General features: G+C 37.7%; 1 protein-coding gene across 1 annotated transcript in view; it reads right to left on the bottom strand.

Annotated features, from left to right (window-relative positions):
• SCAPER (S-phase cyclin A associated protein in the ER) overlaps nt 1-13666 on the bottom strand; it is a 580407-nt gene that overhangs the window by 140928 nt on the left and 425813 nt on the right. Inside the window, exon 24 of the mRNA XM_053594624.1 lies at nt 6314-6429. Within this exon, the coding sequence (XP_053450599.1) occupies nt 6314-6429 (116 nt within the window). The remainder of the gene's footprint in view (nt 1-6313; nt 6430-13666) is intronic.

Below are 13666 nucleotides of genomic sequence, written 5' to 3'. Positions count from 1 at the left end.
AATGTCCATACTACCAAAGCAATCTACAGATTCAATGTAATCCCTAACAAAATACCAATGACATTTTTCAGAGAAATAGAAAAAATAATCTCCCAAATTACATGGAAACCATAAAAGACCCAGAATAGCCAAAGGGATCTTGAGCAAAAAGAACAAAGATGGAAGAATCACATTGATTTCACATTCTGAAATTATTTTATTTCAGAACATACTACGAAGCCACAGTATCTACAGCAGCAAAAAACCAGACACAGACCAATGGAACAGAATAGAGAACCAGAAATAAACCCACCTGTTTATAGCCAATTGATTTTTGACAAAGGTGCCAAGAAGAACATACTTCAGGGAAAGAACATTCTGTTTAATGTATGGTGCTGGGAAACTGCAGAAGAATGAAACTAGACCTTTTGTCACAAATGGATTAAAAACTTAAATCTAAGACCTGAAACTATAAAATACTAGAAGAAAACACTGGGGAAATACTCTAGGATATTGGGCTGGGCAAAGATTTCTTGAATAAGACCTCAAAAGCATAGGCCATTAAAGCAAAAATAGACAAATGGGATCATGTCAAGCTAAAAAGCCTCTGCATAGCAAAGGAAACAATCAACAAAGTGAAGAGAAAACCCTAATGAAATATTTCCCAACTAATCATTTGATAACATACCAATAACTAGAATATAGAAGGAGCTCAATCATCTCATCCCAGTGGATTTCTTTTTTTTTCCCCCCACTTCTTTTCCCAGTGGACTTCTAACCAAAGGTAGGCAATAATGAAAGCTGGTGAGGATGTAGAGAAAGGGGAACCATAGTACATTGTTGATGGGAATGTAAATAAGTATAGCTACGAAGGAGAATAGTATGGAGGTTCCTCAAAAAACTAAAAATAAAACTGCCATATGATCTAGCAATCCCTCTGCTTGGTACATATCCACAAGAATCAGTATGTGAAAGGGATATTGTTCTCCCATATGGACTGCAGCACTACTCACAATAGCTGAAACACGGAATCCTCTGAAGTGTCTAGGACAGATGAATGGATAGAGGAAATATGGCCTATATTATTCAGGCACAAAAAGAATGAAATTCTGTCACCTGCAGCAACATGAATGGAACTGGAGAACATTATTTTTAAGTGAAATAAGCCAGGCATGGAAAGACAAATATTGCATGTTTTGTATAAGAGCTAACAACAAAAAATTGAACTTGTGGAGACGGAGAAGAAAATGTTGCTTACCAGAGGCTGAGAAGGATGAAGAGGAGATGGCCAATGGGTACAAAAATACAGTGCCGTTGGTAGCACAATAGGGTGACTTCAATAAATTGTTCTTGACGATATGTATGTTTTAAAATAAATTAAAGAGTGAATTGGAATGTTCCTAACACAAATAATAAATGCTTGGGGTTATGGATAACCCCAATTACCCTAATTTGGCCATTACATACCGTATACTTGTACCAAAACATTACATGTTTCCTACAGATACGTACAAATATGTATAATTAAAAATAAAAATTTATGAAAAAAAATTAAAAATACCATGGATATACACACAAAAAAGAGAATACAGTTCTAGCATTCTCTTTGGCCTCTGAGTAGGCAATAGTCACAGATATAAGACACACAAACTCACAGAAGTTTAAGACAGAATGAAAAATCAAGCCTAAAATCCGTCTAGCAGAGTGGTCAGAATCAGGAGGGCCATATCTGGCTAAGACATAACCATTCTGTAAGTCCACAGGCTCCAGTGTTTGCCACAGGGTGCTCTTTCACTGATTTACTTTAATCCCTGTGTGAAAGAATTCATTCATGTATTCAAACAATATGACTAAGATGTCTTATGATTTACAAATAATATGTTTACTCTGTTTCCGATCCCACAGAGTTACAGACTAGTCGCAAAGATGACAGTACAACAAATGGAGCACTTGGCATGCTAATGCATAATAAAGGGCTAACCCAAACTATTCTTTAACATATTTGATATTTTTTCAATGATTAGATGAAAACACATATATGTCCAACACATCAACTTCAGGGAGAAAGCTGACTTGAGGAAAATGAAACTAAATTGGAGGTCAAATCAGGACCCAAAAAGGGTCTTGACAGACCGGGCTAAAATTTACCAGGATGAAGTCTGAATTTAGGGTGAAAAATAAAATTGCCATGTAAAATTACTAGATTACAGCTCTTAGAAGCCAAAGTAACAATGATTGAGGGATTCAAAGCTCATTAATTAAGCAGTATAATATGAACTCAAAATAACCACAAAAAACCCACTGGTAATAAGTAAGTGCTTTCTTCACACAGGGACTTTCACATGTGCACTTTAGGTCCCCCTAACAGTTCTGAGAGGTAGGCGCACATATCAGTCTTACCATTTAACAAGTGATTTGGCGCATGGTTACATAGCTAATAAGTGCAAAGCACAGATTTAAGACTGGACCTGACTCTACAGCCTCTGTATTTTCCATTATACCATGCTGTCTGCTTTGTTTCATGCAAATGAGTCTACTTCTATAAAAAAATTGTGTCCAGAGGGACAATTAAGAGACAAGCAAGGTTGACAGAGAAGAAACTGGCACCTGGTTAGTTCCCCCCAAACACCACCTGAAGGAGCTTAGGGAGTTTACTATTCAGCCCGCTATTGTCTTTGAGTATCTTTCAGGAGTTAGGAATGCCAAATAAATAAAAGGCAACCTGGGGGAGGATCCAGCCCAGAGACGCTTTTTGGGTGGCTCATGAGATTTGCTGGGTCCCTTGTGAATGATGAACATCTGCGGCTGTCTGGATGGGTCTTAGAGATTCAGAGTGCCACTGAGTGAGTACCACCTCTCGCCTTTGCTGTTGCTACTATGTAAATATACTACAAAAGCATCACACAAAGTTTTAGCCACAGCTTCTAGTCCAAGCAGATCCATCGTATTTCACAGCACAGAATATTCTTTATGCCCAAAGAAAATTAAAAGGCACCATTTATTTTCAAGTATTAAAACCTATGACAAAATACTATTATTACTCTAAATTTTAAAAAGGCTAGAAATATGTCATTCATTCTTTGGTACTTGTTTTCTGCAATTAAACGTTTGGAGGCAGAATAACAATGAGTCCTGCTCTAAGTATATACAACATAAAATGCCAATTGTCCTGTTTCAGGGTGATCTTTCTTGGCACCAAAAACAATTTTATTGGAACTCACTTGTAAGATGATAGATTTTGGAACACTACATCCTGACTAAGTCCTCTCAGTGATAACTTGAAAAGGATTAAAGCAGTTTTATGGGCTTTCCCTGGTCTAACAAAAGCAAAAAACTCATTGAAGATTTGGAAAGGTTTCACAAAGTTATTTCCAAAAGCAGATACAATTCTCAATTTCACATGTAAAAAAAGCTGTTAGAAGCAAATACTCATTCAAGGAAGTGATGCATCAATAAGTATAGGATGAAGACATACAACTACTGAGGTGCTAAATGCAGTGAGATGAGACAGGGCAGGATGGTGAGGGGGAACAGGCAGCTGGCTGACACACTCACACAGAGCTCAGGGCTGCAGAGACGGGACAGCACAGGATTCTACATTCCAACACCATAACCCTCATTAGACAGTGGCTTGAACATCTCCTATCCTTTGCCGTTTATCACCCAGAAAAATTAAATAAAATATTCTAACCAGTCTTTCTAGGTAAGAACCATAAAATGCCACAGGAGGCAGGAAATAAGAGCGAAGTAAGGTGGCAGAAGGTTCATGGAGTTGAGGCATGGGAACTCATTAGGATGGAAAGGAAGGCTTTGGACAGGTTGACAGCAAAAGGAATACCCTGGGACTATGGAAAGCCCAAGGCCAAGACAGGAATTTGTGCAGGAGAGCAGTTGGAAGGAAAATGAGACAGAGTGTTTTTTGAATTAAGCCACTAACTCATGCCCAACAGTGACAATACACTCTCATTCTACATACATTCTATAATATTTCTGAATCTGAAATATTATAGTTATGAAATTTCTTTTGCCCATCTCTGAGTACACAGCACTTTAATCTCACCACTTTAATCCTTTACTGCTGAGCAGTGAGGCTGGTTTAGAAAGTAGAGTTATGGTGTGGAGGCTATGCTCAGAAAAGGGGAATCTTAGAGTCAATGCCAGACACCCATATCCCTGGGTGCTGGCCTCTTTGAGGAAGGAATATATATCAGTCTAAGGTGAGATCAAGGAACAAACTCTCAATCCCAACCTGTGGTCTGCTGGTGCTGACCAGATGAGGGGCCCTGGTCTGGATTCTCAGGATTCCAAGGCTCCTTCCCAAAGGGAGTGTGCTAATTCTTGCACACTACTTTTTAGGAACTGTGGAATCAAATCTTCTATTTCCTAAAGCAGAGGCACAGATAAGCACCAGAACAAACTGCTCTTTGCACAATGACAGAGATGCTTTTAGGAAACACACATTTAATTTAGGCTAGGAGCCAGAGCACTTATGTCATGCATGTTGAAGCCCACCAGAAAGAAAAAAAGAGACAAAATAAAAAGTCTATTTTTTATTTAAGGTGTATTTAAGGTAAATGACATGAATTATTAAAAGTTATCAAAGAACTGTCCCCAAAAAACAAATACAACTTCCTTTCTTATCTTAAATAGTTATTATCCCTTCATCCCTCCCTGCCAATTAAAATATAATGAATGATGACCCAGCAACAGACCCAGCAACACCCTGAAAATGAAGTCCATTCTGGGCTAGAAAAACCTCTATCCCACTATAACTGCCTAATATAGAGCTTTCTTTTTCTTTTCTTTTTTTGAGACAGTGTCTGTCACCTGAGTTAGAATGCAGTGGCATCATCATAGCTCACTATAACTGCAAACTCCAGGGCTCAAGTGATTGTCCTGCCTCAGCCTCCCAAGTCCAGCTATTTTCCCCTATTTTTTATAGAGATACGGTCTCACTTTTGCTCAGGCTGGTCTCAAACTCCTGACTTCAAGTCATCCTCCTGCCTCAGCCTCCCAAAGTGCTACGATTACAGATTATGAGCCACTGTGCCCAGCCCAATGTGGAGCTTCCTGCTTTACAGAATAACTATGATGTAAAGAATAACCTATGCCTTCCTTCATGAATCTCTACTTTGTGAGTAGAGCAAAGGAGCACAAATTAACTTCAGTGTCAAAAACTTTATACTTAGAAACATCTCACGTCAAGTATACAACACTGTCTTAAACCAGGCAAGACTACTATCTCAAAAGCTCCCACTTAAACATTTATAAAACTCTACAATTTACAAAGAGCTCTCACATACATTATTTCTACTGATCCCCACAGTAGCACTGTGAGGTGAACCGGATTATCTCTACTTTTCTGAATGAGCAAAGGGATGCATTGAGATTAAGGCATTTGCCCAAATTCTCCCAGCCAGTAACTGGCAGAGGTAAAACTGGAATCCAGGTTTGTTGGACTCCAAATTCAATGCCATTTCTATTTTACCAAAATGTCTCTTAGGAAAAAAGATAACACGCTCGTGAAATTTTTGTCCTGTTGCATCCAATGAACAGATGAAAACGTTCACTTTTAGTGTGCTCAATACTATAATAAAAAGTTTTCTTCATGGTATGAATTAGCTTTTATTAAAACGTCTTATTGAACCCTTTCTATATAAGAGTCTCCACAAAACATCCAGAAATTGTACATGTTCCAACCCAGGAACACAATACTACAGAAGTAAAACTGTCTGCTACCATGTCTCAGGGGCCAGGGGCTAAAGGGTGACTTAACAGATGAGGGAAGCAGATATTAGGTCTAATGCTACACAGGACCCTTATGACAAAGAATAATTTTTAGCTCGAGACCAAAGTGCAATTTAGTTCCCAGCAATTTGGCTTGGACTCTAGACCGTGGCAGTCTTGGCCTCTGACTGCACTTCCTATATGTTAGAAAGTTCTTCAAATTTCACAGCTCAGGCTTTTGTTAATGTATTAATACTTACTTACCTTTGTTTACATGCACCACAAAAAGTTGGCTCTTACTATAATTTATTTCTGTTCAACCTTTGAAAGCAGTTAGAACTGCTCAGAAGTTCATCAATTCTTCTTGATTTAGAATTAGAGCAGGTGATAGACCAAAGAGATTTCCTTTATAAGGCTTTTTAGGCTCAATTTGAGTTTTGTAAGTGAAGTTGAGCACCTCTGTTTTTCTCTCTAATGGGGAGTGTAAGCTTTTGCTAGTCAACCCTGAACACACATACAATTTTCTTATGGTCTCCCATATGGAAACTATAGGGCAGAAATGGCCCACAAATGAAACATAAAAGACAGATTAAGAAACTATACTTACTTAGGAGGAATTCGTGAAACTGTATTCACATTTGTGGCTGGGACTACTGCTTGAAGGATGTGTTCAAGGGCTGTTAATCCACCAGCAGTTTGAAATGCAATCTGATCTGCTACATTCTAGGAAGAAATACAAACAGAAGTTAGCCCAGTTTCCCAGACTTAAAATTATAACCAAATAAAATATTTAGTTGTAGTCTAATACATTCTGTCGGTTCAATTATTCAATAAATATTTGTTGAATGCTTACTTGGAGCTAGGTAATACAGATCAACATAGCTGCTGTCCATCATGAAGCTTAAAGTTTAGTGGGTGGGGCCAACAGTAATCAGATAATTACAAATAAGATGATCTTAATTATGATAAGTACATTGAAGATAAAGAAAACCTCTATGAGAATAATGGGGGAAACAACTACATACTGGGAAAGGGCCAGGATATTCTTCTCTGAGAGAGCTGAAGTTTTATGTAAGCTGGGCAAAAGAAAGGGGGAAGGGATAAAACATTACAGGTAGAGGGGAAAAACATAAAAAATATAGAAATGTTTAGCAATACTTATAAAAACACATCATGTTATAATTATAATTACCGCCTAACAGGATACATTGACTTTCACAAAGGTATCTTCTCCTAGAATGTTTTTCTTTAGCAATATAAAATAATCTAATATTTAACCATTTTAGCTGTGTCTTTTTTTTAGCACTTCAGTTATTCTGGGGAGATATTAAGTATTCACTTTAGAACTAAACCTATGGTTATTTCTGTTCAGTTTCTGAACTTTATACAATTCTTGTGGGAAAGACCTTCTCCAAGTTCTGCAGGAGGAGGGAAGAGTGATTCTATGCTAGACTGTGTTTGTTTTCAAGCATAGGCAGAATCACTGTATTATATAAAAATATGACAAAAACCTATTTTGGCCTGAATTATAACCTTCCAAAATTCCTATGTGGAACGCTTAGCACCTCAGAATATAACTGTATTTGGAGATAAAATCTTTTAAGAGGTGATTCAGTTACAGAGAAGTGAGGTGGTAAGGTAGGGTCTGCTGTTCTAATAAGAGCAGAAAGAGACCAGGGACATGGCAACACAGTAAAAAAGCCATGCGAGAACACAGAGAGAGGAGGCCATCCAGGAGAAACCAAACCTGCTGAAACCTTGGCAGGAAGAAATACAATTCTTTTGTTTAAATAACCCACTCTTTTGTATTTTGTTACAGCAGCCTCAAGCAAACTAATGCACACCCTCCATTACAACACTACCTTACATTTCTTCCAGCAGTCTACAGTTCACCACGCTCAAAACTTCTTTTAAAAATAGAGGTTTTTTTTCTTCTCCTGGGGTTGGGGGCGGGTTAAGATACAAGTATACATAGACTCTCTCAAATGTATTTGTCTGATTCTTCTGATGTTTTGAGCAATTATCAATTATTGGTATCCATACATGTCTGGAGTCTGGCAGTGTAATCATGTGTGTATCTTAACCATTCAATTCCTTCCTCTTTTGTACACAATAAAGTATACTTTGTGACTATATAATAAGTTCATTGTGAAAGCTAGATAAGAAGTCATTCTTAATAATTTCAGAATGGGCAAGAGGGACTTTATCTAACAATTGCAATCAGTGTAACCTGGCTTATTGTACCCTCAATGAATCCCCAACAATAAAAAAATATAATAAATAAATAAATAATTTCAGAATGGAAAAATGTTTCTTGGCAATTTACAATTTGTTTCTTGTAAATTGTTGGCAATTTACAAATGTTTCTTGGCAATTCTGTTTCTCAGAAAATTGCACCCAAGAGGTCAATAATTTATTTAAAAATGTCATGCTGTTACCATCCCTTCTTCTTATGCTGAGATGTCAATATAATTAGAAAACAATAATAACCTCTGATACACTAAGCACAACTGTATAGCTAGTGGAGTTCTAGCAAGTCGAATACATTCTGTAACAACTCCAAAATTAAAAAATAAAGCTTTATAGCATGCAACAGTATCTCTGGTACCCGTCCTACTCACTAGGGAGCACTTTCCAAAATGTAAAGGCTATCTTGGCGTTTAAAATCATGAATTCATTTTGCCTTCTTTTCAAACCTATAAAAATAGAATCATATTGTATATATCCTATTCTATCTAGCTTTTCTTGCTCAATTGTTTATTTCTAACTCATCCATGCTGCTGCCTATGTTTTACTCACTTTCCTTGCTGTGTATTATTCCTTTGCCCGACTCTCCACTTCCATTTATTTAAGTAATTCCCTGCTGACTGATATTTGGGTTATTTCTACTTTGACACTTTGGAGAATACTGCTTTAGTATTTGGAGAATACTGTGCTGGGTCACACAGTGTACACAGGCTCAGTTTTAGTAGCTACAGCCAAACAGCATTCTAAAATATTTGGAACCGTTTGCATACACACCACAGTACAGTGCTAATTTCAGTTATTTCACATTCTCACCAAAACTTGGTTTTCACTTCATTTGCCATTTCCTAATGACCATGGAAATTAAAACGTCTTATGTGTACCAGCTATTTCTGGTTAAAAAAAATTTTTTTTAAATTGAGGTATATACTTTAAAGTTGGGTGAAAGACTCAGATGGTAAATATACTGTTCAATCAAATTTGACAAATGCTTGTCAAGGCCCAACAATTCCCATCGCCCCAGAACATTTCCTCATGACCCTTCTGCAGTCAATCCCTCCTCCCTGAAGTGACCACTCATTTGATTTTCAGTGTCATAAATTAGTTTTGTGTAGTGCAGAATTTCATACAAATTAGATCACATAGTAATGTATGAACATTTTCTATATTTAATTTGGTAGAGATTGGTTATCACACCCATACTTTTACCAATGCCAGGCCTAGGGAACCATGGAAACATCTGAAGTGTAGGGAAAAAAGCAGAGGAGTCTGGGTCAAGATGGGGAAATAAACATATATATACACCCCCCCTTTCTTCTTAGACACAAAGCAAACAGAAATTATAGATGAAATATTTAAAAATATTAAAAATGCATAACCACCTTAAAAAATAAATGAAAAATCTTGGTGAAACAGGGATGGAAAAGTTCATAGTAATGTATAAGGTAAGGTACTTTTAGTAGAGTCTCAAAAGAAGATCTGTTCCTCTAGACACTTTCTCTAAGTTTTCACGCTGATTTGGTCTCCAGGTTCTGACAAATTTACTTGTGTCATAGCTCTTGTATCCTGTACCCATGCCTGCTGTTCCCCCATCAGCTCAAGTGCCCACACTCTCTGGATTAACGTATGGCAGCAACCTCCAAACTAGCATTTCTGGGTTCAGGCTTACCCCAACCAGTATATTCTCTAGAGCACTGCTCCCCAAACTCTCTATGTAAAAACAAATTTTTTTGTTTTTAAAATGTTTATTATAGATTGATACTTTTGTGAAATACCATAAAATAAAGTATTGAACAAATAGAAAATAAAAGATAAGCTAAGTAGGAGCCCACATTTTAAAATATAGTAGAACCTCCATGGTTTTAACTATCAAAATGCAAATAGTTCCTACACTGACCACTTCCTTAAGTTGACCTAATTTTCATAGACGGGACATGTACCACAGTAGGCCCAGTTCCTTGTTACCACCTCTATATGTTGAGCAGTTTGCTACAGTCTCTAGAGTGGTCAGATTACTGTATTAGATGTAACAGACATAAAATTACTCCATTGATTTGGTAAAACTTACTCTTGATTTGTGTAAAAGTGGCCTAACACTGGCCCATGGACACCATTTGAGTAGTTCTGCCGTGGATGCTTATGTATGCAATGAGGAAATATTCTAAAGAGTAAATATGATCATGCCAATCTTTGTTTAAAATTCTCCAATGACTGTTTCCTAACTGTCTGCAGAATGAGGCCAAAATAACTTAGAGCAATTATTCAGAATCTGATCCCTCTCCAACAGCCTCCTAGCAGGGGCTTCTTTCAACCAAATCCCTACATAAACCATACTCTTCCATGCCTCTATGCTTTTGTATATACTGTTTCTTCCCAGAAGAGAGGATCCTCTAGATTTTCGTCTTTGTATCCCCACCAAACTCTGAGCTTGCTGACATCAGAGACCATGTCTGCTCATCTACTCAGAGAGTGTGGGCACTTGACCTGACCCAACACTTAGCATGAAGACTGTCCTCAGGAAGTGCTCAGTGGTTACTGAATGACTAACAGAAATCCTTCACATGGTTTAATTGTGAAAATGCAAATAGTTAATAATTTCTCTGGTATGATCCCGGGAAGGAATCCTCCATTCTTGTTATTGTGTTTGCCTCATAGAATGGTTCTTCGTTGGATTTGAGCTTCATGTCCAAAGAATGAGATTCAGTTTTTCAAGACTGAAAGACACATTCTCCTTGAACCTTCTTAACAACCATCAAGGCAGGAACTAAACTCTCCCTCATCTTCCATTTTAGTGGAATATGGATAATACTGCTTGAAACATTTTTTCCCATGTATTTGGCACACGTGACATGCAACTGTGTTGGACATATGCTAGGAGTGGCCTTTATGTATTGACATCTCTCAATTCTAAGACAAGGTATACAATGCTGCAAACCGAGCAGATGCACCAGTTGATCAGTCTGCCCCCAGGGAAACGGAGCAGCACTATGGGTGTTGCTGTGGACTTTCCACAATGGGAGGGAACTGGGTCAACACTGCAGAAGTGAAGGGGGGAAGGACTGAGTAAAAGCAGACCATTTTAATGTATACATTTATGTATGTCTTTTTAAAAAATCCTCAAAGCCTTTTATGCAGTGCCAACTACATGGATGTGACCTCTCGAATAGACATGAAACAGAACAAAATAAGCCAATTTTAAGAAGATAAAGGCCATTCAAAACCAAGTTTTTTACTAATGTACTATGGAATATTGAAATTTTGAAGTTTTAATCTATCATTTATAGCTTTTCAAAGAAATAAAGCAAAGCCAACTGTGAAATAAAAAGTCTCACAAATATCCCCCTGAAATTAAGGAATGTGGTTATGTGTGCTTTTGGATAAAAATGCAACAAGCTACCTCCAGACTCTCCTCTGTAGACATGACCAGATAGAAATACTGCTCAATATCCTCCTAACTTCTCTTTTATGTCCTGTGTCCACTCCTACTTATCCCACCATCTCTGCCCTGTTCGCTGTTTTCCTGGCTCTCATCTGTGTGCTCCTGAAAAGCAGCATCTGATTCATCCTTGCAGCCCCTGCCCTGGCACAGAATAGGAATGGTAAATACCTGATGAATGAATGAATAAATAACAGTATGAACAAACAAAAGGATTTATTTCAGATGGCAAGTATGTCTGTGAGACGTGATAGATTAACACGTGGTAGAGGCACATGAGTACAACCTGGAGGGACGTGGTTCCCCAGATCTGGTTCTCCGACAGAATGAGGAGCACCTATCCCATCTCTCTACACAGAGACATCAGAGATGACTTCTTACCTCATAGCAAAGGAAAAATCAAGCTGCTCAGTGGTGAACCATACAAATGTTAAAATTAAGAAAGAAAAAAAAAACTTGCCAAACACGTGATATGAAACACTTTACATGCAAATCTAAAAAGGATTCACATATACCCTTGTAAGATGCACCGCAGGTCCTAGTAAATGTGGAATGTAAAGGTCTTAGCAAAATAACTAAGAAAATGCCACGAAAGCTATGTTAACTAGTGTGATGAAAATGTGTCAAACGGTCTATGAACCAAGTGTATGGTGCCCCATGATCATACTAATGTACACAGCTATGATTTAATAAAAAAAAAATAAAAAAATCTAAAAAGGAAATAATTTTCACACAACAATCCAGGTAGACTTAAAGGAAGCAGAAAGCTCCCTGTCTCCTGTTCCTCTCTATTCCCACCACACTAACTTGCTGTGCCAGTCATGAGGCACCTCCCGCACACTATTCTCCTCACACCTCCGATGCTCTTCTGCCACAATAGGACTGGATGTTCCATCAAAAAGTGAGCAAAGGGCACCAAGAGCCAGTTTTCAAAAAAGACATACAAATGGCCATTAGCATATGAAAAAGTGCTCAATATCACTAATCATCAAAGAAATGCAAATTAAAACCACAGTGAGATATCATCTCCTACCAGCCAGAATCGCTACTACTAAAAAGATAAAAATAAAAGATGTTGATGAAGATGTGGAGAAAAGGGACCGACTGAATAAAGACAATGTGGTGTATATAAATGACAGAACACTACTCAGCCCTAAAACAGAATGTAGTCATGCCTTTTGTAGCAACAAAATAATAGAACTGGATGCTATTATCTTAAATGAAACAATTCAGACACAGAAAATTCTGACTTATGAGTGAGAGCTAAATATTGTGTACATGTGGACGAGGAGTGTGTATGACAGACAATGGAGACCTGGAAGGGTGAATGGGTGTGGGGAGGGAAATGAGAAATTACCTCATGGGTTAAATGTACAATATTCAGGTAATGGATACACTAAATGCCCTGACTTCACCACTACACAATACAGCAGAACCTCCAACATCTACCCACACTGGCCACCTCCTTAAGCTGACCTAATTTTCACAGACCAGACATGCAGCACACGTACAGGTCAGTACGGTAGGCCTAGCTCCTTCTGCTGACCACCTCTGGATGATGAACAGTTTGTTATGGTCCATTGGGTGGTCAATTTACAGAGGTTGTACTGTGTCATGTAGCAAAATTACAGTTTATGCAATATATTTATACAAATAAAAGCAATTTAAACAATTTCAACTCTAGAACTTGGGAAAATACCCAGCACATAGTAGGTGTTCACATAGGTGCTCATATGAATGGTGGAAAGTATAAGCTCTGCCTTGATTGTTTTAGGACAGAATATTGGCCAGGTGTGTCCAGATCATTTGATTTTTTTCTAAGACAGCAGTTAATGGATTTTTACATATTAAGTCTAATATAAAGCATTTATATTTCTAAATATAAAGTATGTTAAAACACTGGTTAGGTAGAACTAAATCCATATGCAGACTGATTTTGACTTGCCAAGACACAATCAGATCTCTATTTTGATGGAAAGCTTTCTGTCTCTTTCCTATGGGCCTACTATGTGACTAAGTTAAAGGGGAATTTGCATGGAAGGAGAAATGCAGACAAAGTGAAACCTCTAGAATCTATGGCAGCCCTCCCCCCTCCCTTCTTCACCCCCCACAGTTCCTTCTCCTGTTTTCTTTTTTCTTACTAATATAGAATTTATACTTACAGTTATGATCTCAACCTCAGGCAATCCTACAAACACAATCATTGCTATGCTGCTTTGCAAAAAATAGAAAAAAAAATTTAAAAAAGGAAAAAACATTATTCCAAAACAAATACAAACC

This window comes from Nycticebus coucang, chromosome 6 (genome assembly GCF_027406575.1).
Source record: "Nycticebus coucang isolate mNycCou1 chromosome 6, mNycCou1.pri, whole genome shotgun sequence".
Taxonomy (NCBI): Eukaryota; Metazoa; Chordata; class Mammalia; order Primates; family Lorisidae; genus Nycticebus; species Nycticebus coucang.
The sequence above is the reverse complement of the archived record's forward strand: the minus strand, read 5'-3'. Positions and strand labels throughout refer to the sequence as shown.